The sequence below is a fragment of the Oryctolagus cuniculus genome, chromosome 7 (assembly GCF_051225735.1).
Source record: "Oryctolagus cuniculus isolate XC-2025 breed Fujian yellow rabbit chromosome 7, ASM5122573v1, whole genome shotgun sequence".
Lineage (NCBI taxonomy): Eukaryota > Metazoa > Chordata > Mammalia > Lagomorpha > Leporidae > Oryctolagus > Oryctolagus cuniculus.
The window spans coordinates 78,125,856-78,148,514 of record NC_142873.1 but is presented as its reverse complement, the minus strand read 5'-3'; the positions used below and the strand labels follow the sequence as shown (position 1 = coordinate 78,148,514).

At 41.4% G+C, this 22,659-nt stretch overlaps 1 protein-coding gene across 14 annotated transcripts in view; it reads left to right on the top strand.

Moving 5' to 3' along the window:
- The window catches only part of CCDC18 (coiled-coil domain containing 18), a 139,320-nt gene that overhangs the window by 41,514 nt on the left and 75,147 nt on the right, over positions 1-22,659 (top strand). For 11 of the 14 annotated variants that reach the window (XM_008264871.5, XM_051857478.3, XM_008264868.5 and 8 more), the window contains 8 exons: positions 1,075-1,199; positions 1,902-2,062; positions 7,810-8,033; positions 10,430-10,540; positions 12,924-13,055; positions 15,275-15,409; positions 15,525-15,602; positions 21,796-21,912. In XM_008264871.5, the coding sequence (XP_008263093.3) occupies positions 1,075-1,199; positions 1,902-2,062; positions 7,810-8,033; positions 10,430-10,540; positions 12,924-13,055; positions 15,275-15,409; positions 15,525-15,602; positions 21,796-21,912 (1,083 nt within the window). The remainder of the gene's footprint in view (positions 1-1,074; positions 1,200-1,901; positions 2,063-7,809; positions 8,034-10,429; positions 10,541-12,923; positions 13,056-15,274; positions 15,410-15,524; positions 15,603-21,795; positions 21,913-22,659) is intronic. The other 3 variants (XM_070078029.2, XM_070078028.2, XM_089300320.1) reach the window with 1 other exon arrangement.

Here is a 22,659-nt window from a genome sequence, read left to right as displayed (position 1 = left end):
GTCTTCCTTTTGCTGTTGGTTCACCCTCCAATGGCCGCTGCGGCGGGCGCGCTGCGGCCGGCGCACCGCGCTGATCCGGTGGCAGGAGCCAGGAGCCAGGTGCTTTTCCTGGTCTCCCATGGGGTGCAGGGCCCAAGCACCTGGGCCATCCTCCACTGCACTCCCTGGCCACAGCAGAGGGCTGGCCTGGAAGAGGGGCAACCGGGACAGAATCCGGCGCCCCGACCGGGACTAGAACCCGGTGTGCCGGCGCCGCTAGGCGGAGGATTAGCCTAGTGAGCCGCGGCGCCAGCCCAACTTCAGGGTTTTTTTATAATAAAATTTTACAGATAAAGCCTCTTTATGTATCTTGTCAGATCCAGTTCTTTCTCTCCCACCTCAGAAATGTTGGCTATTCATGTATATCCTTCTCATTCATATTTTAAATATTGCCACATATAGATGCATTTAGAAATACATATAGAGAGAGCTTAGTATATTTTTGAAAATACTGTGTGTGCCACTGTAATTTTTCACTCATTATTTTGAGATGTATTTGTGGGGCCAGTGCTGTGGCGTAGAAGGTTGGGCCTCTGCCTGTAGTGCCAGCATCCCATATGAGTCCCAGCTTGAGTCCCTCCTTTTCCAATACAGCTCCCTATTAATATGCCTGAGAAAGCAGAAGAAGATGGCCCAAGTAGTTGGGCCCCCCCACCCACATGGGAGACCTGGAAGAAGCTCCTGGCTTCTGCCTGGCCCAGCCCCGCCCCGGCCGTAGTGGCCATTTGAGGAGTAAACCAGCAGATGGAAGATCTCCCTCTGTTTCTTTCTCTCTCTCCATCTCCTTCTCTCTCTGTATCTCTGCCTTTCAAATAAATAAATAAATCTTTTAAAAAAAAGAGATGTATTCATATTGATTTACATAATCTCGTTTATTTAAACTATTGGTTTTCTATTTTAACATTTCATAATGTGTTTCTCCTATTGAACATGATTGCTTCCATTAGTTACATATGATTTTTCAGACTTGGAGTTCTGAATAAAAAATTATATCCCACATATATAAATTTACATGTATTTTTTTTAAACTTGCAGTTAAAGAGAGAAATACTTGGTTTTAAATCATCTCTTCCAAAGCACCAGACGAGTAGTTTATCAAACAAGGATGACAGTTCCGTTGGCTGCTGTGAGGCAAATAAATTGATAATTTCGGAATTGAGGTACAATTTTCAGATTTCGGCATTATAGCAAATAGAATGTTATTTAGTGATAATTAAACTAAAATCTTTAGTTGAGAAATGTTTTTAAATGGACAGAAAAGTCCAGATGGTATTGAATCAAATATTGGTGATTCTACAATAGTTGATTCTTCTTAACATTTTGTGATATTGGTTTCAAATCTGTTTCTCTACATAAAATATAAAACATGGTGAGATGCGTAATATCCTTTGCTCTTTCCTGCTAGTCCCGTTCTCCCCCTAAGTATTCACTGTCGCAAATTGGATGTGTATTTTTCTATTTATTTTGTGTATGTTTTCACGTACATACACACAAAGATATAGTTGTAGTTTATGTATATATTGCTGTTTCATACAGCATCATTTTAAAATTGATTCACGTTCAGATAGGTAGACTGGTTAATGGATGGATTTGTGTGGCTAGTTTCATTTTTGTTGTGTTTTGAGAGGCATAGAGAGCACCTGCACATCTGCTGGTTCATTTATCAAATTCCTACGAAGGCCAGGGCTGGCCTGGGCTGGGCTGAGCTGAAGCTGCAGTTTGTGTATCTGCCTAAGAATTGACTAACACCAAAATTTTTAAATTTCTACTAACTTGAAAAGTTAAAAAATAGTAAAAAAACTCTCTAAAAATATTTTCAGATAATCTTTCTAATAATTTTGGCTTCTTTTCTTTTGTACCAGGATTAAGCTTGCAATAAAAGAGGCAGAAATTCAAAAGCTTCATGCAAACCTGACTGCAAATCAGTTGTCTCTGAATCTTACTACTTCTAATGATAGCCAAGAAAGTGGCAAATTAAGTAATTTAGAAACAGAACCTGTAAAACTAGGTGGTAATCAAATAGGTGAGTATATTACATTAAATTATTTTAATAAATTATAATAAGAGTTCTTGATAGTTTTTTAAATAAATGGATTATCAATTATTTTCAGTTATCAAATAAGCATAATTTTTAGACTAGTTTTGGTCTGATAAGACAGGAAAAATTATTTCATAATTCCTGGATTTTTCATCATTCTCTGAACATATGCTTTTTTTTTTTTTTTTTTTTTTTTTTTTTTGACAGGCAGAGTGGACAGTGAGAGAGAGAGACAGAGAGAAAGGTCTTCCTTTGCCGTTGATTCACCCTCCAATGGCCGCCGCGGCCAGCACTGATCCGATGGCAGGAGCCAGGAGCCAGGTGCTTTTCCTGGTCTCCCATGGGGTGCAGGGCCCAAGTACTTGGGCCATCCTCCACTGCACTCCCTGGCCACAGCAGAGAGCTGGCCTGGAAGAGGGGCAACCAGGACAGAATCTGGCGCCCCGACCGGGACTAGAACCTGGTGTGCCGGCGCCACAAGACAGAGGATTAGCCTAGTGAGCTGCGGCGCCGGCCCTGAACATATGCTTTATTAAATGAAATTTACATCCAAAAAGATGCACTCTTTTAAAAATTTTTGAAATATTTTGTTTTATTTACTTGAAAAGTAGAAAGAGAAGCAAAGATCTTTTATCCACTGTCTCACTCTCCAAATACCATCAACAACCAAGCTTGGGCCAGGCCACAGCCAGGAACCCAGAACTCCCATATGGGTGGCAGGGACCCAGCTATTTGAACCATTGCCACTATTTTCCAAAGATAAGATGCACCCATTTAAAATGTGCACTCTGATAAGTTTTCTCAGATGTTTGTTTTTCAGTGTGTTTATATCCTTGTTAAAATTTAATTTTCTCTTTTTAAACATTTCATAAAGCAAAAATTTAGATTATTAATTTTATATCTCTTAAATATTTAATTATATAAACTTCCCTTTAAGTAATGCTTTGGCTGCATCTCACTAATTTTTATGTGTTGCATTTTCATTTATATTCAGTTTAAAATATAATCTCCCCTATGATTTCTTTGATTCATAGACCATGTGTGTTTTATTTTCAAATACTAGGGGATTTTCTAGGTATTTTTGTGCATTAATGATGGTCAGAGAACATACTCTTTTATTTTATTTATTATTAAATATTGATTTTATTTATTTGAAAGGCAGAATGATGGAGAGAGGAAGAGATCTTCTATCTGCCATTTCACTCCCCAAATGGCTATAATAGCCAGGGTTGGGCCAAGCCAAAGCCAGGAGCCCAAAACTCCATCCAGGTCTTCCATGTGGGTGGAAGGGGCCCAAGTATTTGGGCCATCTCATGCTGCCTTCCCAGGTGCCTTAGCAGGGAATTAGATCAGAAGTGGAATGGCCAGGACTCAAACTGGCACACTTAAACCACAAAAGATTGATAGATTAAATGGAAATTACCTAAATATTCCAACAAAATTCCAATTAATAAACAAAAAATGGATAAAAACTCAGGACTGGGCCGGTGCCGTGGCTCAATAGGCTAATCCTCCGCCTAGCGGCGCCGGCACACAGGGTTCTAGTCCCGGTTGGGGTGCCGGATTCTGTCCTGGTTGCCCCTCTTCCAGGCCAGCTCTCTGCTGTGGCCAGGGAGTGCAGTGGAGGATGGCCCAGGTGCTTGGGCCCTGCACCCCATGGGAGACCAGGAAAAGCACCTGGCTCCTGGCTCCTGCCATCGGATCAGCGCGGTGCGCCGGCCGCAGCGTGCCAGCCGCGGTGGCCATTGGAGGGTGAACCAACGGCAAAGGAAGACCTTTCTCTCTGTCTCTCTCTCTCACTGTCCACTCTGCCTGTCAAAAAAATAAAAAACAAACAAACAAACAAACAAACAACTCAGGACTGAATTGCATGCTTTCTGTACCATCTTGGTATTTATTACATTTTGTTCATCTTTTCTGTTGTTTTTTGGATAAATATATGTTGGTATTTCATTTTTTATATCCACTGTAGGTTTTTTTTTCTTTATGTGGTTGCCCTAGGGCTAATAAAGAAATCTTTAAGATTTATTTACAGAGAAGGTGAGGCAGAGGCACACACAGAGAGAGAAAGAGGGGTCTTCTACCTGCTGGTTCACTTCCCAAATGACTGCAGTGGCTGGAGCTGAGCCATTCTAACAGATGTGTCTATTGGGGCCAGTGCTGTGATACAGCAGTAAAGCCACTGGCTATGGCCCCAGCATCCCATATGGGTGCCAGTTTGAATCCAGGTTGCTCCACTTCTGATCCAGCTCTCTGCTATGGCCTGGGAAAGCAGTAGAAGATGGCCCAAGTGCTTGGGCCCCTTTACCAGTGTGGGAGATCCAGAGGAAGCTCCTGGCTCCTGGCTTCAGATCTGCACAGCTCCGGCCGTTGTGGTCATCTAGGAAGTGAACCAGCGGATGGAAGACCTCTCTCTTTCTCTCTCTCTCCCTCTCCCCCTCCCTCTGTTCTCTCTCTGTGTAACTCTGACTTTCAAATAAATAAATAGATCTTTTAAAAAAACAAAAACAAATGTGTCTATCACAGTCTGTCTTCAAATAGGATAGCAGCAGAAATGACAGCTGAGAAAATCAGATATGGAAGTGATTAAATAGAATGGTGAAGAGGATAGTGTTATTAGCAAAGAGAATGCTAGTTATTAGATGGTAATGAATATGTCATTGATCATTGATTTTTTTTTATTTGACAGGTAGAGTTAATAGACAGTGAGAGAGAGAAAGGTCTTCCTTCTGTTGGTTCACTCCCCTAATGGCCACTATGGCTGGCGCTGTGCTGATCTGAAGACAGGAGCCAGGTGTTTCTTCCCAGTCTCCATGCAGGTGCAGGGACCCAGACACTTGGGCCATCCTCCGCTGCCCTCCTGGGCCACAGCAGAGAGCTGGCCTGGAAGAGGGGCAATCGGGACAGAATCTGGCACCCCGACCGGGACTAGAACCCGGTGTGCCGGCGCTGCAGGCAGAGGATTAGCCAAGTGAGCCACAGCGCGGGCCCACTCATTGATTTTCTTGATATCAAACAAGCATAGTCAACAACAGCTTAAAAGATGAAAGGTTATGGATGTGGAAAAGAAAGGGAAAAATGGATATTTATGCCACCTGTAAGGCAAAGTGCATTTCTACCTGTTTTTACATCTGTGTGAGTTCTCCTGTAATTACTTGTACTAATGCCTCTTTGAAGTTCTCCCGAGGGGCAGACCTTTCATGGTAGTGGTTAAGATACCACATCCTCTATTGGAGTACCTGAGTTTGATTTCAACTTTGGGCTCCTGTTTCCAGCTTCCTGCTGATGCAGACCCTGAGAAGCAGTGATAATGGCTCAAGCGATTGAGTTTCTGCCACTTATATGGGACACCTGGATTGGGTTCCTGGCTTTTGTAGGCATTTGGGAAGTAAACCAACAGATGGCAGATGTCTCTTTTCCTACTCTTGCTTTCTTTCAAACAAATAAATAAAACTTTTTTTTAAAGATTTATTTATTTATTCGAAAGTCAGAGTTGCACAGAGAAAAGAGAGGCAGAGAGAGAGAGAGAGAGAAGTTTTCCATCCGATGGTTCACTCCCCAGTTGGCTGCAATGGCCAGAACTGTGCCAATCTGAAGCCAGGAGCTTCCTCCGGGTCTCCCACGTGGGTATAGGGGCCCAAGGACTTGGGCCATCTTTCTACTGTTTTCCCAGGCCATAGCAGAGAGCTGGATAGGAAGTGGAGCAGCCGGGTCTCGAACCGGTGCTCATAAGGGATGCTGGCGGATCAGGCCAGGGTGTTAACCCACTGAGCCACAGTGCTGGCCCCAATAAAACTTTTTTTTTTTTTTAAGATTTATTTAATTTATTTGAAAGGCAGAGTTAGAAAGAGGGAGAGGCAGAGAAACAGAGAAAGATCTTCTATCTGCTGGTTTACTTCCTAAGTGAACACAACAGCCCTGAATTGGGCCAGGCCAGAGCCAGGAGCCAGGAGCTTCTTCCAGGTCTCCCACAATGTTGCAAGGGCCCAAGCACCTGGGCTGTCTTCTGCTGCTTTCCCGGGCACATCAGCAGGGAACAGGATTGGAAGTGGAGCAGCCAGGACATGAACTGGCACCGATATGGGATGCCAGTATCGAAGGTGGCAGTTTTACCTGCTATGCAACAACACCGGCCCCATAAATGAAACTTTTATTTTTTTATTTATTTATTTTTATTTTTTATTTATTTTTTTTTTTGACAGGCAGAGTGGACAGTGAGAGAGAGAGACAGAGAGAAAGGTCTTCCTTTTGCCGTTGGTTCACCCTCCAATGGCCACCGCGGCTGGCGCGCTGCGGCCGGCGCACCGCGCTGATCCGATGGCAGGAGCCAGGAGCCAGGTGCTTTTCCTGGTCTCCCATGGGGTGCAGGGCCCAAGCACCTGGGCCATCCTCCACTGCACTCCCTGGCCACAGCAGAGAGCTGACCTGGAAGAGGGGCAACCGGGACAGAATCCGGCACCCCAACCGGGACTAGAACCCGGTGTGCCGGCGCCGCAAGGCGGAGGATTAGCCTAGTGAGCCGCAGCGCCGGCCAACCCATAAATGAAACTTTTAAGAAGTACTTCTGAAAGCTTATAATTACGTTAGAGTCGGACTAAGCATATATGTTTACAGTGGAGAAAGAATGTAGTCAAACAACTATTTAATACCTGAATAGTTTTTTTTTTTTTTTTTTTGTGACAGGCAGAGTGGACAGTGATAGAGAGAGAGACAGAGAGAAAGGTCTTCCTTTTTCTGTTGGTTCACCCTCCAACGGCTGCCGCTACCGGCGCACTGTGGCCGGTGCACCGCGCTGATCTGAAGCCAGGAGCCAGGTGCTTATCCTGGTCTCCCATGCGGGTGCAGGACCCAAGCACTTGGGCCATCCTCCACTGCACTCCCGGGCCATAGCAGAGAGCTGGCCTGGAAGAGGGGCAACCGGGACAGAATCCGGCGCCCCGACCGTGACTAGAACCCAGTGTGCCGGTGCCGCAAGGCGGAGGATTAGCCTATTGAGCCATGGCGCCGGCCTGAATAGTTTTTAAAAACATCACTGAATTCTCACCAGCCACACTGGCAATGAAGAAAATGGCACTAGGAAGGATTCACTGTTTACAGCTTTTGAACCTGCATCTATTTACAGTATAAAAATATTCTTAATGATCTTAGATTGTCTAAATATATTTTATGTTTAACTTCAGTTTAAGAAAAGAGAACAACTTTTATCCAAGTTTTTTTTTCTAACTGATTTCTCTCAAAAAAAATGGGATTTTAGAAGATGAGAAAACATTCTTAAATTTCTAGTATATGGAGAAATGGTCTTCACCTATCTAGAAAAGTAAATAATACGGAAGAATTTTCTGCCTCTTATATATTTAATTTAGAAAATGTCTTACAACCATATTTCTTTTTTATTTTTTTATTGATTTTTATTTTATTTTTTTATTTGACAGGTAGAGTTATAGACAGTGAGAGAGAGAGAGAAAGGTCTTCCTTCTGTTTGGTTCATTCCCCTAATGGCCGCCGCAGCTGGCGCTGTGCCGATCTGAAGCCAGGAGCTGGGTGCTTCCTCCTGGTCTCCCATGCTACAACCATATTTCTTAATTATGTTTTCTTTATTGTATGGCACATTCTCTGTTCCTTTTATTAGTATTCGTTACATCAGAAACTATGTGATTAAAATTTTCAGTTATTTAAGTAGATGTTAGTTCTTAAAGTTTTATTCAGAACAATTGTCCTTTTATGTTTATTAGCAGAAAGTATAAGGAATCAAAGTCAACTTACTGCAAACAAACAATATGAGAGAGAGAAGCAAAGACTTGCTACTGGAATAGAAGAACTACGTGCCAAGCTGATGCAAATAGAAGCTGAGAATTCTGATTTGAAGGTTAACATGGCTCACAGAACTAGTCAGTTCCAGCTAATTCAAGAGGAGCTGCTAGAGAAGGCCTCAAACTCCAGCAAACTAGAAAGTGAAGTAAGCCTGAAATTAGCTGAGTGTATGTACCAAATGAGATACGAAGAGGATATCATTGCAGGGTGTTGTGAAAATTCTATGTAAGCATACAGGTTAAGCCCAGATTTATAAGTTTGGGGGAAAAATGGTACCATACAAGTTATAAATTCTTTTGAAATTATTTTTTGAAAATTTTGTGTTTTAACCTATGTTAGGATAAAACTATAATTAAAAGGTCTCAAATTTAGTGAAACTAATAGTACGCTGCAGTTGGTTACTTCCTTCCTTCCTTCCTCCCTCCCTCCCTTCCTCCCTTCTACCCTTCCTCCCTCCCTTCCTTCCTTCCCATTGGTTCACCCCACAATGGCCACTGTGGCCGGCGCACTGCACTGATCTGAAGCCAGGAGCCAGGTGCTTTTCCTGGTCTCCCATGCGGGTGTAGGGCCCAAGGACTTGGACCATCCTCCACTGCACTCCAGGCCACAGCAGAGAGCTGGACAGGAAGAGGAGCAACCGGGACTAGAACTTAGGGTGCTGGTGCCGCAGGCAGAGGATTAGCCTATTGAGCTGCGGCGCCGGCCTGGTTACTTCTTCTTCTTCTTCTTTCTTTTTTTTTTTTTTTTTTTTTTCTTTTTTTGACAGAGTGGACAGTGAGAGAGAGAGACACGGAGAGAAAGGTCTTCCTTTGACGTTGATTCACCCTCCAATGGCCGCCGCGGCCAGCGCTGATCCAATGGCAGGAGCCAGGTGCTTATCCTGGTCTCCCATGGGGTGCAGGGCCCAAGCACCTGGGCCATCCTCCACTGCACTCCCTGGCCACAGCAGAGAGCTGGCCTGGAAGAGGGGCAACCGGGACAGAATCCGGCGCCCCGACCGGGACTAGAACCCGGTGTGCCGGCGCTGCAAGGCAGAGGATTAGCCTAGTGAGCCGCGGCGCCGGCCTTACTTCTTTCACTTATAGGTTACCTGTGCTTCTTTCACAGTATAAGTTAATATGGCCAGTACACATTTATAGGTAAAGAATTTGGATTATGTGTTTGGAAGAAAAGGAATAGTAATAGAAGATTACAAAGTTTTGCAAACATTGGAACCACCTAGGAAGCCTGCCAAGCTTGCAGATTTTTGGGTTCTGGTCTAGCAATTGTGATTAAGAAGACAAGGAGTATGGCTCAAGATCCTGCATTTTTGAACAATTACATGTGAATCTGATGCAAATATGTTGTTGATTACATTTTTAGAAGGGGATATTATATCTTTTGAGATTATCCAATCTTTATATTCAGTGAAACTAGGACAAGGATACCCTGTTAGCTAATTGTGGAGCAGGACCACATGTATATATGTTATAATCAACTTACAAATCAGATGCTACAGTCTATTCTACTAGGGTACTTTTTAAATGTCTGGTTTCCCTGTCTGAAAGTCTATAGCCAAGTCCAAGGGAAAGATAACTGGGATATGAACTATGCTCATAATGAAAAAGGAAATTTAATCAGTTTATCGTTACAGACACCAGCTTGCTTAGAAAACTGAAGTTCTAAGAAGTTCTAAGATTAGTAACTTTTTAAAAAAAATTGCAAAAGTAACACAGTTTTTATGAAAATGTTAAAAATACAGACAAGGAAAAAGAAAAATAAACTATTGATAATTCTACTACCAGGAGTAAATGCTATTACCATTTCATTGTAATAATTTCAGTATTTTACAGTTTTTTGAAAAATTGTGTTAGGCTACAATCCTATATCCTATTTGTGTATAAGGGTCTGAGTTAAACTACTCATGTGATAGATAAGTAAAATAAGTGATGTCATATCCCTGATTTTTCTTTCACTATTTGTTTTTCATCTAAATTGCCTCTTAGTTTTTAAAGTACTTGTAATTACGTAGATTAAAGGATTATTTACTTTGCATCCTATATGTTTATTTTCCATTAATTTGCCCAGTTTATCAAGACAGTGCTTTTTTTTTTTAAGATTTCATTTATTTATTTGAAAGTCAGAGTTACACAGAGTGAGAAGGAGAGGCAGAGAGAGAGAGAGAGAGAGAGAGAGAGAAAGGTCCTCCATCTGCTGGTTCACTCTCCAATTTGCCACAATGGCCGGAGCTGCTCCCATCTGAAGCAAAGAGCCAGGAGCTTCTTCCGGATCTCCCATGCTGGTGCAGGGGCCCAGGGACTTGGGCCATCTTCTACTGCTTTCCCAGGCCATAGCAGAGAGCTGGATGGGAAGTGGAGCAGCCGGAACTTGAACCGGCACCCATATGGGATGCCAGCGTTTCAGGTGGCGGCTTTACCCGCTATGCCACAACGCCTCCCCTTAGACAGTGTTTTTGAATGTTGAAAAGAGGAGCAGGTATTTGATTTTAGGGTGCATGTCTTTGTATTGAAAAATAATTCTGAATTTATTTCAATTTTTCAGATGACAAAGAAGTGTTCTCAACTTTTAACTCTAGAGAAACAGCTGGAAGAAAAAATAGTTGCTTATTCCTCTATTGCTGCAAAAAATGCAGAACTAGAACAGGAGCTTATGGTAAAACCCTTTTTGGAATAAGTTTATTATGACTTTTAGGCACTTAACTTGTGACACCATATGTTTCAGTATCGTTATTATAAAATATGCCAAATAGGAAAGTTTAAATTCTACTTAAACTCTTTCTATCAGTTTTTTTTTTTTTTTTTTTTTTTTGACAGGCAGAATGGACAGTGAGAGAGAGAGAGACAGAGAGAAAGGTCCTCCTTTTGCTGTTGGTTCACCCTCCAATGGCCGCCGCGGCCGCCGCGCTGCAGCCGGCGCACCGCAGCTGGCGCACCGCGCTGATCCGATGGCAGGATCCTGGTCTCCCATGGGGTGCAGGGCCCAAGCACCTGGGCCATCCTCCACTGCACTCCCTGGCCACAGCAGAGAGCTGGCCTGGAAGAGGGGCAACCGGGACAGAATCCAGTGCCCTGACAGGGACTAGAACCCGGTGTGCCGGTGCCGCAAGCTGGAGGATTAGCCTAGTGAGCTGCGGTGCTGGCCTCCGATCAGTTTTTCTTTTGATATTTTTAAATTGATAGACTAACTTGGCAAGTTTTTATCCAAATTTTGTCATTTTTATCCTAATATACTTGAAGAAAGTGGTAGTTCTTTGATATACTTCTCAGTATTTTAAAATAGCTAATCATCTCATTTTGCTAAAATATTTTCAAATGACTGTTTTGTTAAAGTTTGAAGTATTATCTACTGTGGTTCTTTTTTTAAAAAAACGTTTATTTTATTTGAAAAGCAGTATTACAGAAAGGAAGAGACATAGTGATGAGAGAGAGAGGGATGGAGAGATTGGTGCGAGAGAGACTGGATTTGTAACTCTTGCAATGACAATGGAGCCCTTGTTGAATCATAGCACTCAAGCATCAGTCTAAGCTGGCAGACACATAAATTACCCATGATCAGAGAGTCTAGAGAAATAACTTGTCCGGGGATGGGGATGTAAAGGAATTGTCAGGATAAAGTATTTTTTTTGTTTTGTTTTTGTTTTTGTTGTTGTTTTTAGGTAGAGTTATAGACAGTGAGAGAGAGAGACAGAGAGAAAGGTCTTCCTTCCGTTGATTCACTCCCCAAATGGCCGCCATGGCCGGAGCTACCCTGATCCGAAGCCAGGAGCCAGGTGCTTCTTCCTGGTCTCCCATGCGGGTGCAGGGCCCAAGCACCTGGGCCATTCTCTACTGCGCTCCCGGGCCAGAGCAGAGAGCTGGACTGGAAGAGGAGCAACTGGGACTAGAACCCGGCGCCCATATGGGTTGCCTGGGCCTCAGGCAGAGGATTAACCAAGTGAGCCATGGTGCCGGCCCCCTACTGTGGTTCTTTGAAAAATAGAATATGACAGATTTAATGCTTGACTAACGTATTTTTTTAAAGATTTATTTATGTGAAAGCAGAGTTACAGAGAGGCAGAGGCAGAGAGAAAGGTCTTCCATCTGCCAGTTCAATCTCCAAGTGGCCCCAATGGCCAGATCTGGTCCGATCTGAAGCCATGAGCCAGGAGCTTCTTTCAGGTCTCCCACGTGGGTATAGGGGCCCAAGGACTTGGGCCATCTTCTGCTGCTTTCCCAGGCCTTAGCAGAGAACCGAATCATAAATGAAGCAGTTGGGATTCAAACTTGTGCCCATGTGAATGCCAGCACTGCAAGTGCCAGCTTTACCCTCTATGCCACAGCGCCAGCCCCAATGTATTTTATTTTAGAAGATTTGTTTATTTGAAAGTCAGAGTTATGGAGAGAGAGAGAGACAGAGATCTTCCATCTGCTGGTTCACTCCCCAGATGGCTGTGACAACAAGGGCTAAGTCAGTTCAAAGCAGGAACTTCATCCAGCTTTCCCACATGGGTAGCAGGGGCCCAAACACTTGGGCAATTCTCCGCTGCTTCTCCCAGGCCATTAGCAGATAGCTGGATTAGAAGCAGAGCAGCCAGGACACAAACTGGTCCCCATATGAGATGCCGACATCGCAGGCAGCAGCTTTCCCCGCTACACCACAATGCCTTCCCTCTTGCCTTTTGTTTTTAAAGATTTATTTACGATTTTTTATTTCAAAGAGTTACAGAGAGAGAGAGAGATATTTTCAATCTGCTGGTTCACTCTTCAGGTGGCTGCCGTGGCCAGGGCTGGGCCAGGCCAAAGCTAGGAGCTTCTTCTGGGTCACCCACGTTGGTGCAGGGGCCCAAAAACTTGGGCCATTATCTGTTGCTTTCCCAGACACATTAGCCGAGAGCTGGATCATAAGTGGAGCAGCAGAGACTTAAATTGGTGTTCACTTGATGCCAGTGTCACAGGCAGCAGCTTACACCACTTTGTCTCAATGTCCACCCTGACTCATGTACTTTGTTAAATAACTGTTTTCAATTATGTTCTCTTAATGTGCCTTGTATTTCTAGGAAAAAAATGAAAAAATAAGAAGTTTAGAAACGAATATCAATACAGAGCATGAGAAAATTTGTTTAGCCTTTGAAAAAGCAAAGAAAATTCATCTTGAGCAGCATAAAGAAATGGAAAAGCAAATTGAAAGGGTAAGTAATGCATGTTTAGTGTTAAAAAGAATCTTAAACATTTCTAGCCCAGTGTTGGTTATTTTCTATTTAAGGAGACAGAGACACAGAAAAGCTAGTGGCAAAAATTGTAATTTGAATCCCATTCCTCCTGAACTATTTTTCCAGGGCTTTCTTATATGGTATGCCTTCCATGTAAGAATTATTATTTTTACGTTATCAAAGTAAAAGTGATGCCATAGACTCTTTTTCCTTAGAGATATAGGTTAATTGAAGAGTGGACAAGAGAAAAAAAGAGTTAAAAGTAAAACAGATTGAACCAAATCATAAGACTAAATAAAAAAGATGATTTGAATGGGCTTAATAGTTCAAAAGGAAGGAATCAGTAGAACTTCAATTTAGATATTATTTGGTCTGAAAAATAGAAAAAAAAATTTTGGAAAAAAATTTGAACAGGGTCTTAAGGACCTGTGGGACAATTTAATATGACCTAGCATTCATGCTGTCAGAGTTCCAGAAGGTGAGAAGGATGAAGTTGATGCAGAAGAGTATTTGAAGGGATAATGACTGAAAATTTTTGCAAATTTGATGAAAAAAATATATTTATAAATTCAAAAAGATCAAATAGGTAAAAAACCATACACATCAAAATCCTTACTAAAAACTTTAACAAAAAAAAATGATAAAAGTACCAAGAGATAAAAAACACTGCCTATTGGGGAAAAAAGTTTCAGATTATTGCATCTTTTTCAAGGAAGTAAGGAGATGGAAAAACAACATTTGTTTCAGTGCTGAAAGGTAAAACCTGTCAACCTTAAGTTTATGTTCAACAAAAATATTCTATAGTAATTAAGGCAAAATAAAGAATTCTTAGATGAAAGACAACTCTGAATTTATCACTAGATAAATTTCTAGAAGAAAATAGTGAAGAAAGTTCTTTAGGCAAAATAAAACAATTCCAGAGGTAAACTTGGAATAAAGGAAGAGCAACAAAAGTAGCATATATTTTCATAAATATAATAGACTGTTTTCTCCTCTTGAGATTTTTATACTATCTATGACAGTTGAAAAATATTAGAATATTTTCTCATAAAGTATGTTAGTGTAATACTTGTGACAATTAACTATAAAGGAGGAAAGGTAAAGGGTCCTATATTTTATTTATTTGTTTGAAAGGCAGGGTAACAGAGAGAGGTCCTCTATTTGCTGGTTTATTCCCCAAAAGGCTGCCAAGAATTCCATCTCAGCCTCCGATGTGGATGGCAAGGACCCAAGTGTTTGGGTCATCATCTGCTGCCTCCCCATTGCATTAACAGGAGATTGGATGCAAAGCAGCGGTGGGATTTGATTCTAGAGACTGTAATATGAGATGCGGGCATCCCAACTGACAGCCTACCACCAAAACGCCTGCCACAGCCTAACACCAAAACGCCTGCCACAGTTTGTAAATTTTTATAGTTTTGCATTTCACTTTAAATGGCAGAATATTAATTCTAGGTATATTGTGTGGACCAGTATTATGACATAGTGAGTAAATACTTCCTGTGATGCTGGTATCCTACATGGATGTTGGTTTATGTCTTGGTTGCCCCACTTCCAATCCAGCTTCCTGCTAATGGCCTGGGACAAGCAGCAGAAGATGGCCCAAGTATTTGGGCCCCTGCACCCATGTGGGAGACCTGGATGAAACTCCTGGCTCTTGGCTTCAGCCTAACCCAGTCCTGGCTGTTGCAGCCATCTGGGGGAGTGAACCAACAGAGGAAAGATTTCTCTCTCTCTCTCCCTCTCTTTCTATAAGTCTGACTTTCAAATAAATACATAAATCTTTTTTTTAAAAAAGTACATTGTAAAATGTTAAATATGTGTATCATAATCTCTTGAGCAACTACTAAGAAAACTAGATGTAGAAAAATGCAATAAAATGGAATTCTAAAAATAGTCAAATAATTTCAAGTAGGGCTGGAAAAGAAAAACAGAATGAAAAACAGGAGACAAAGAGAAAACTTATAATGAAATGGTAAGCTTAAATCCAGACATAGCAGTAGAATTTTAAAATAAATGAAAAAAATTAAGAGTTTTGGAAGGAAAAAAATTAACCCAAAATTGTAGTTGGTGACATCAATATTACTTTTTCCTGTAATCGATAGAACTTAGACAAAATATCAATAAGGATTTAGAACATGTTTAATGTTTCAAAATTTTTAAAAAATTTAATATGAAAATCCTGATTTTATGTTTAGCTTGAAGCTCAACTAGTGAAAAAAGATCAACAGTTTAAAGAACAAGAGAAGACTATGTCTATGTTACAACAAGATATAATATGTAAACAACATCACCTTGAGTCACTAGATAGACTCTTGACGGAAAGCAAAGGGGTAAGGTCATCTTTGTAAGAGTGCTATTTAAAAGCTAGTAGTTTATGATTCTGTAATATACCTTGAATCTAATTACATTAATTATATAATAACTTACGTTTTTCCATGCTCTCAGGAAATGGAAAAGGAAAATATGAAGAAAGATGAAGCTTTGAAAGCACTACAGAACCAAGTGTCTGAAGAAACAATCAAGGCTAGTATAATAATATTAAAAATTTTTTATTATTGGAGACATTCTTTGAACTTTTTTTTTCTCTATAAATTGTAAAAATTGTATCCCTAAAAGTCAATTAAGAGCTAAACTCAGTTTCTGTAAATAAGTTTTTTAATGTGAATTATAATCTTAATTTCTTGATAGTTGATATTTAACTTTTAGATTATTTAGCTTACCTTTGTCTTAAAAGGATTTTTTTAAATCTTAAAAATGTTTTTAACTTTAACTGTAATTGTCACTCAGTATTATTACCAATAAAGAAATAACTGAGAAAGTGAAACAAGCCAGAACTAAAAGCAGCCTAATTTTGCTTCTTTTGACCAGTTCTGCCATAAGGTAAATTAGAAGTTAGATCCAAAATATCCAGCTAAAATATGATTTTGTGTGTAGTATGTCTTCATGGTTCAGAACATTGGCTTTGTTGCTAAATTGCCTTCAGTCAGAGTGACTGTAACCCTGGCCAGGTTATTTAAGCTCTCTGAGCTTTAATTATTTTAATCTGTACAATAACAGAATACCCTGGGAGAGCTTAATGCATTAAATGAAATGTATGAAGAACTCAGCGTATACTGGATTACTCAAAGTTTAATAAATAGCTACTATACACTAGTTCCTGCTTATCTGTGGCTTCACATTCCCAGAGTTAGTTATCTTAGGTCAACCACAGTCTGAAAATATTAAGTGGAAATTTCTAGAAATAAACAATTCATAGGTTTTAAATTATGCACCTATCTGAGTAGTAAAGTGAAATCCTGTGCTATCCCCTCTCAGTCCTGGAATGAATATGAATCATCCATTTTGTGCAGTGTATCCATATTTTACTGGTTGAAGTCCTGTCTCCTCTGCTTCTGATCCAGCTTCCTGCTAATGTGCACCCCAGGAGGCAGCAGATCGTGGCAGAAGTACTTGGGCCCCGGCCACTGACATGGGATGCTCTCTCTCTCTCTCTCCCTTTCAAATAAAATGAAAATAAATATTTTTAGAATAAAAAATAAGCTTTAACAAAAGAAATTTCAAGCTCACAAAACATTGAAAGAATAGTATAGAAGGCACTTGGTACTTTTCACCTAGTTTCATTAAACTTTACCTGTACCCACGTCATTTCTCTACATACAAATGCATGCCTGTGTGTGTACCTACCTGTCACCCACCATAATTCCTTTTTGCCAACCACCTGAAAGAAGGCTGCATATATCATCATACTTTACAACTTTATTGCTTAAAGAAGAGAACCTTTCTCTTATTAACCGTATCACTAATACACAGTAGAGAATGTGAACATTAGTTCAATATCTTCATTCAACATATAATTGATTCTGAAATTTTCTCAGTTATTTAAAAATGTCCTTTGTGGCTCTCCTACTAAAAGTATGGTTAATGGACCAACAGCAGCAGCATCACCTGGGAGGTTGTTAGACCTACAGAATATCTAGTCATGCTCCAGAACTAGGACCAAAGTCAATCAAGTGAGATGCCACTGGTGTAGAATTTAAGGAGACACTCTCTGGATTATACAAGTAAAAAGGATCCGAACTTGCATGACCCTGAGAGTAAGTGCCTCCTTAAATTCTGAGCTCTAGGTATCTCCCTTCCCTGACTCTAATCTTAGCCCTGATACTGAAACAGAATCTATTTCTTTTCTTTTTTTTTTTTTTTTAGATGTATTTATTTAAGGCAGAGTATCACAGAGGATGGGAGAGACAGAGAGAAAAAGAGGTCTTTCATCTGCTAGTTCCCTGCCCAAGTGGTCCCAGTGGTCAGGGTTAGGCAAGCTGAAGCCAGGAGCTCGCAAGGGGACAGGAGCTCAAGTACTTGGGCCACCTTCCACTGCTGCTCCAGGTGCATTAGTAGGGAACTGATTTGGAAGCAGAGCAGTCAGGACTCTAGTGCTCCAATATGCAATGCTAGCAGTGGCTTAATGCACTGTGCCATGGTGCCATCCCACAGAATCTGTATCTCAGTGGAGTATACATGGAAATGTTAAAACCTGAGAGATACTAGCTTGCTCAATCTACAGTTCTATTATAATTTGTGGTTTAGATTCCCCCAGTCTATACTAAGTTCACTGTCTCTTTCCTTTTTTTTTTTTTTTTTTTTAATGACACTGACTTTTGAAAAATTTAGGTCAACAGAAACACAATATGGGTTTCATTGTTTCATATCAGGAGGCACATAGTCATAATATCAGACTACCTCACTAATGTCCGTGTCAATTTTAGATCTTAATTAATGTGGACTGCCAGATCTCACTGTTGTTAAGAACACATTTTTCCCTTGGTGGTTAGCAAACAAACTGTAGTTAATTTTTGAGGCCATGTGATTATCTTGTTCCTCATTAACCTTATAATCAGTGGTTGTCACATCTAGTGATGAGCCTTGGCAGAATGAATTATTACATCATTAATTATTAGATAATAATACTGTGACAGTCATAAATTTTATTTTTCTCTATATCAATACCCATTCTCTCCCTTAAGAAATAAAACTGATAGTTATGCCCTTCATAAAACAAATGTTAATTTAAAAATGTTTATTCTGGTAATAGCTTATAGTTACCTGCAAGAGGGAACATTTTTTCCCCTTTTCTGTTCATCTTGCAGAGATTTCTTTTTAAAAAAAGATGTATTTATTTATTAGTTATTTGAAAGGCAGAGTAAAAGAGAAAGACGGGGGGCTGGTACTGTGGTGTAAAGCCATTGCCTGCAGTGCTGACATCCAGTATGTCTACTGATTTGAGCTCTGGCTGCTTCCCTTCTGATCCAGCTCTCTGCTATGGCCTGGAAAAGCAGTAGAAGATGGCCCAAGTCCTTGGGCCCCTGCACCTGTGTGGGAGAACCGGAAGAAGCACTGGCTCCTGGCTTCAGATCAGCCCAGCTCTGGCTGTTGTGGCCATTTGGGGAGTGAACCAGTAGATGGAAGACCTCTGTCTCTCTCTCTCTCTCTCTCTCTCTCTGCCTCTGCCTCTACCTCTACCTCTACCTCTCTGTAACTCTGCCTTTCAAATAAATAAATAAATCTTTAAAAAAGAGAGGGAGAGAGAGAGAGAGAGAGAGATCTATCATCTGTGGTTTACTTCCCAAACAGCCACAATAGCCAGCACTGGGCTAGGAAGAAGCCAGGAGCTGGGAATTCCATCCTGGTCTCCCATGTGGGTTGCTTTCCTAGGTAAATTACCTGGGAGTGGAATCAGAAGTGGAGTAGCTAGGACCCAAACCAGAATGCCAATGTCACCAGCAGTGGCTTAACCCACCGTGCCACACACTGGCCCCTCTTGCTTTCTAGAATACTATCATTAAGAGGGGAAAGAAAAAAAACACCCCGAGAAGCTCAAAACTACAGTAAGGAAAAGGAAGAAGCAAGACAAAAATCTTAGTAGGATATGGAGCACACATCCAAACTATGAGCCTCAGACTATTTTTTAAAATATTATTTATTTGAAAGGCAGAAAAAAACAGAAAGAGAAAGGTCCTCCATCTGGTAGTTTGTACCCCAAATGCCCAAAATAGCCAAGGCTGGGTAAAGCTGAAGCCAGGAGTCATGAACTCCATTTTATTTTCCCATGTGGGTGGCAGGAACTTAAGCTCTTGAACCATCAGCCACTACCTCCCAAGTACATTAACAAGAAGGTGAATCATAAGTGCAGAGTAACCAGGACTTGAACCAGCACTATAATATAGGATGTGGACATCCCAAGCAGTGGCTTAGCCCACTGCACCATGATGCCCATCCCCTGGGCTAGTTTTGTGAAAACAAAATGCAATAAGTTTGAGTGCCCTTTAGTACTAAGATTTTATAAAACATTTGCAGTTGTGTGAACACACAAGCCAAGTTTCATTGCTTCCTTTCTAAACATGTTTTAACTGATTGAAAGCCAAGAAATCTTATTGCTTCTTTCCTGACAAAAATTTTCATTTTCTTAGCACTGTCAGCATTTCAAAATACTCCCACCTTAGCATCAATAACAGTCTACAAGTTTGTATTCACTTTCCTATCTTGTGTTGTTCAAGGGGCTGAAAGAAGTAGGCTTAAATACTGCTTACCTTTTAAAGAAAGTGTTTTAGGATGTTTAGCCTACAGGTTTTTTTGTTTTGTTTTGTTTTTAATTTTTTATTTGACAGGCAGAGTTAGACAGTGAGAGAGAGAGACAGAGAAAAAGGTCTTCCTTCCGTTGGTTCACCCCTCAAATGGCTGCTACAGCTGGCACACTGCGCCGATCTGAAGCCAGGAGCCAGGTGCCTCCTCCTGGTCTCCCATGTGGGTGCAGGGACCCAAGGACTTGGGCCATCCTCCACTGCCCTACCGGGCCACAGCAGAGAGCTAGACTGGAAAAGGAGCAACCAGGACAGAATCCGGTGCCCCAACCGGGACTAGAACCTGGGGTGCCTGCACTGCAAGTGGAGGATTAGCCAATTTACCATAGTATATTTTATCTCCCAAATAACCATTTCTTACAAATTTATACTTTTTTCAATTTTTAATTTGTTTGAAAGGTAGAGAGACAGAGACCTTCCATCTACTGGTTCACCCTCCAGATGTCCACAGTAGCTGAAGATGGGCCAGGTTGAAGATAGGAGCCTACAAATCATTCCAGTTCTCCCACATGGGTAACAGGGACCCAAGTGCTGAAGCCATCCTGCCTCCCAGGATGTGTATTAGTCAGAAGCTGGACTTGGAAGCAGGTTAGAGATTTAAACACAGGTACTCTGAGATCAGATGGAAATATCTCAAGCAGTGCCTTAACCACTGTGCTAAATGTTCACCACATGCAATTCTTTTTTTTTTTTTTTTAAGATTTTATTTATTTGAAAGAATTAGAGGGGCCGGAGCTATGGAACAGCGGGTTAAAGCCCTGGCCTGAAGCGCCGGCATCCCGTATGGGCGCCGGTTGTAGTCCCGGCTGCTCCTCTTCCGATCCAGCTCTCTGCTATGGCCTGGGAGAGCAGTAGAAGATGGCCCAAATGCTTGGGCATCTGCACCCACATGGGAGACCTGGAGGAAGCTCCTGGCTCCTGGCTCTGGATCGGCACAGCTCTGGCTGTTGTGGCCATCTGGGGAGTGAACATAGTGGATGGAAGACCTCTCTCTCTCTGATTCTACCTCTCTCTGTAACTCTGTCTTTCAAATAAATAAAATAAATCTTTTAAAAAAAGAAAGAAAGAATTAGATGGAGAGGTAGAGATGGGGGTAGGGGTCCTCCAGCTGCTGGTTCATTCCCCAAATGGCTACAGTGGTCAGAAATGAGCTGATCCAAAGCCAGGAGCCAGGAGCTTCTTCCAGGTCTCCCACATAGATGCAGCGGCCCAAAGACTTGGTTCCCAGGCACATTAGCAAGGAGTTGGATCAGAAGTGGAGCATATGGGACTCCAACCAGCACTTTATATGTATGCCAGTGCTGCAGGCCAGGGCTTTAACTGACTGCAGCACAGCACTGGCTCCCACCCCATACACTCTTTTTTTTTTTTTTGCCAGGCAGAGTTAGACAGTGAGAGAGAGAGAGACAGAGAGTTATAGACAGTGAGAGAGAGAGAGAGAGAGAGAGAGAGAGAGAGAGAGAAAGGTCTTCCTTCTGTTGGTTCACTACCCTAATGGCCACTACCGCCGACGCTGCACTGATCTGAAGCCAGGAGCTGGGTACTTCCTCCTAGTCTCCCATGTGGGTGCCGGGACCCAAGCACTTGGGCTATCCTCTGCTGCCCTCCCGGGCCACAGCAGAGAGCTGGACTGGAAGAGGAGCAACTGGGACTAGTACCTGGCACCCCAATCAGGACTAGAACCAGGGGTGCCGGCACCGCAGGCAGAGGATTAGCCAAGTGAGCCACGGTGCCAGACCCCCCATACACTCGTGACACTTGAAGATCCAGCCAGCTTATCATTCCCTTTCAGTGCCTTGCCACTAAACATACCACTTCTACCTACATGCCCTTCTCTACTTCAAATCCTGTTTATTCTTTAGGATTGCATTCTCTGATTTTCTCTTTGGTTCCCTAGTTTCCAGTGAGCAATTAGATTTCTCAATAAATCTTTTTTTAATAGCATTTTATTTCCTTAGTAGGACTACATAAATCTATAGTTTGGAACAGTGAGGTAGCATTAGGAGATACATCTGTAAAATACTGAGTATGTGATAAGCTTCACTGATAATTCATTTTCTTCCTTTTTTTTTCCTACTTAGGTCAGACAACTAGATTCAGCATTAGAAATTTGTAAGGAAGAACTTGCCTTACATTTGAATCAATTGGAAGGAAATAAGGAGAAGTTTGAAAAACAACTGAAGAAGAAATCTGAAGAGGTAAATTTACATTTCCTTTATGGTATATTTTTAAAGTGATTTCTTTTTTTTGAAGTTTTACTTATTTGGTTATTTATTTGTAAGAAAGAGAGAGAGAGAGCTCCCATCTGCTAGTTCACTTCCCCAAATGCCTGCAATGGCTGGGTGTGGGCCAAGCTGAACCTGGGAGCTGGGAACTTAATCCAGGTCTCCCACATGGATGGCAGGAACCCAGTCACATGAACCATCACTCCTGTCTCCAAGTTCTACATTGATAGGAAGCTGGAATCAGGAGCCAGAACTGGGAGTCAAACACAGGTACCCTGATGTGGGACGCAAGGTCTTATCTGGCATCTTAACTACTAGCTTGAGTGCCCATCCCATCAAGTGATTTCTCTCTGAGATAGTGTTTTCAAGATACTTTAACAGTTCATCTTTTTGTATCTGATACTACAAAAAAACACTGCCTAATAAATTGTAAATTTCAACTTTATATTCTTTAAGGCATAAACACTTCAATGCATCATAAAATATGACCTTAAAATTCTTTTATTTGTTTTTAGGGAACTAGAAAAATAAATTACTAATGTCACAGTGCAGTTCTGATATAAAATTAGTAACACGTAGAACATTGTTTTAGATTTGGAGGTATAAAGCTCTTCAAATTTTTTCCATTTTACTTTTGTTTCTTGTTGTATGGAAGATTGAGAATTAGGTTTAGAAATTCAGCTTTCTGATGTTGTGGTCCAGCTGCTTAAGCAAACACTT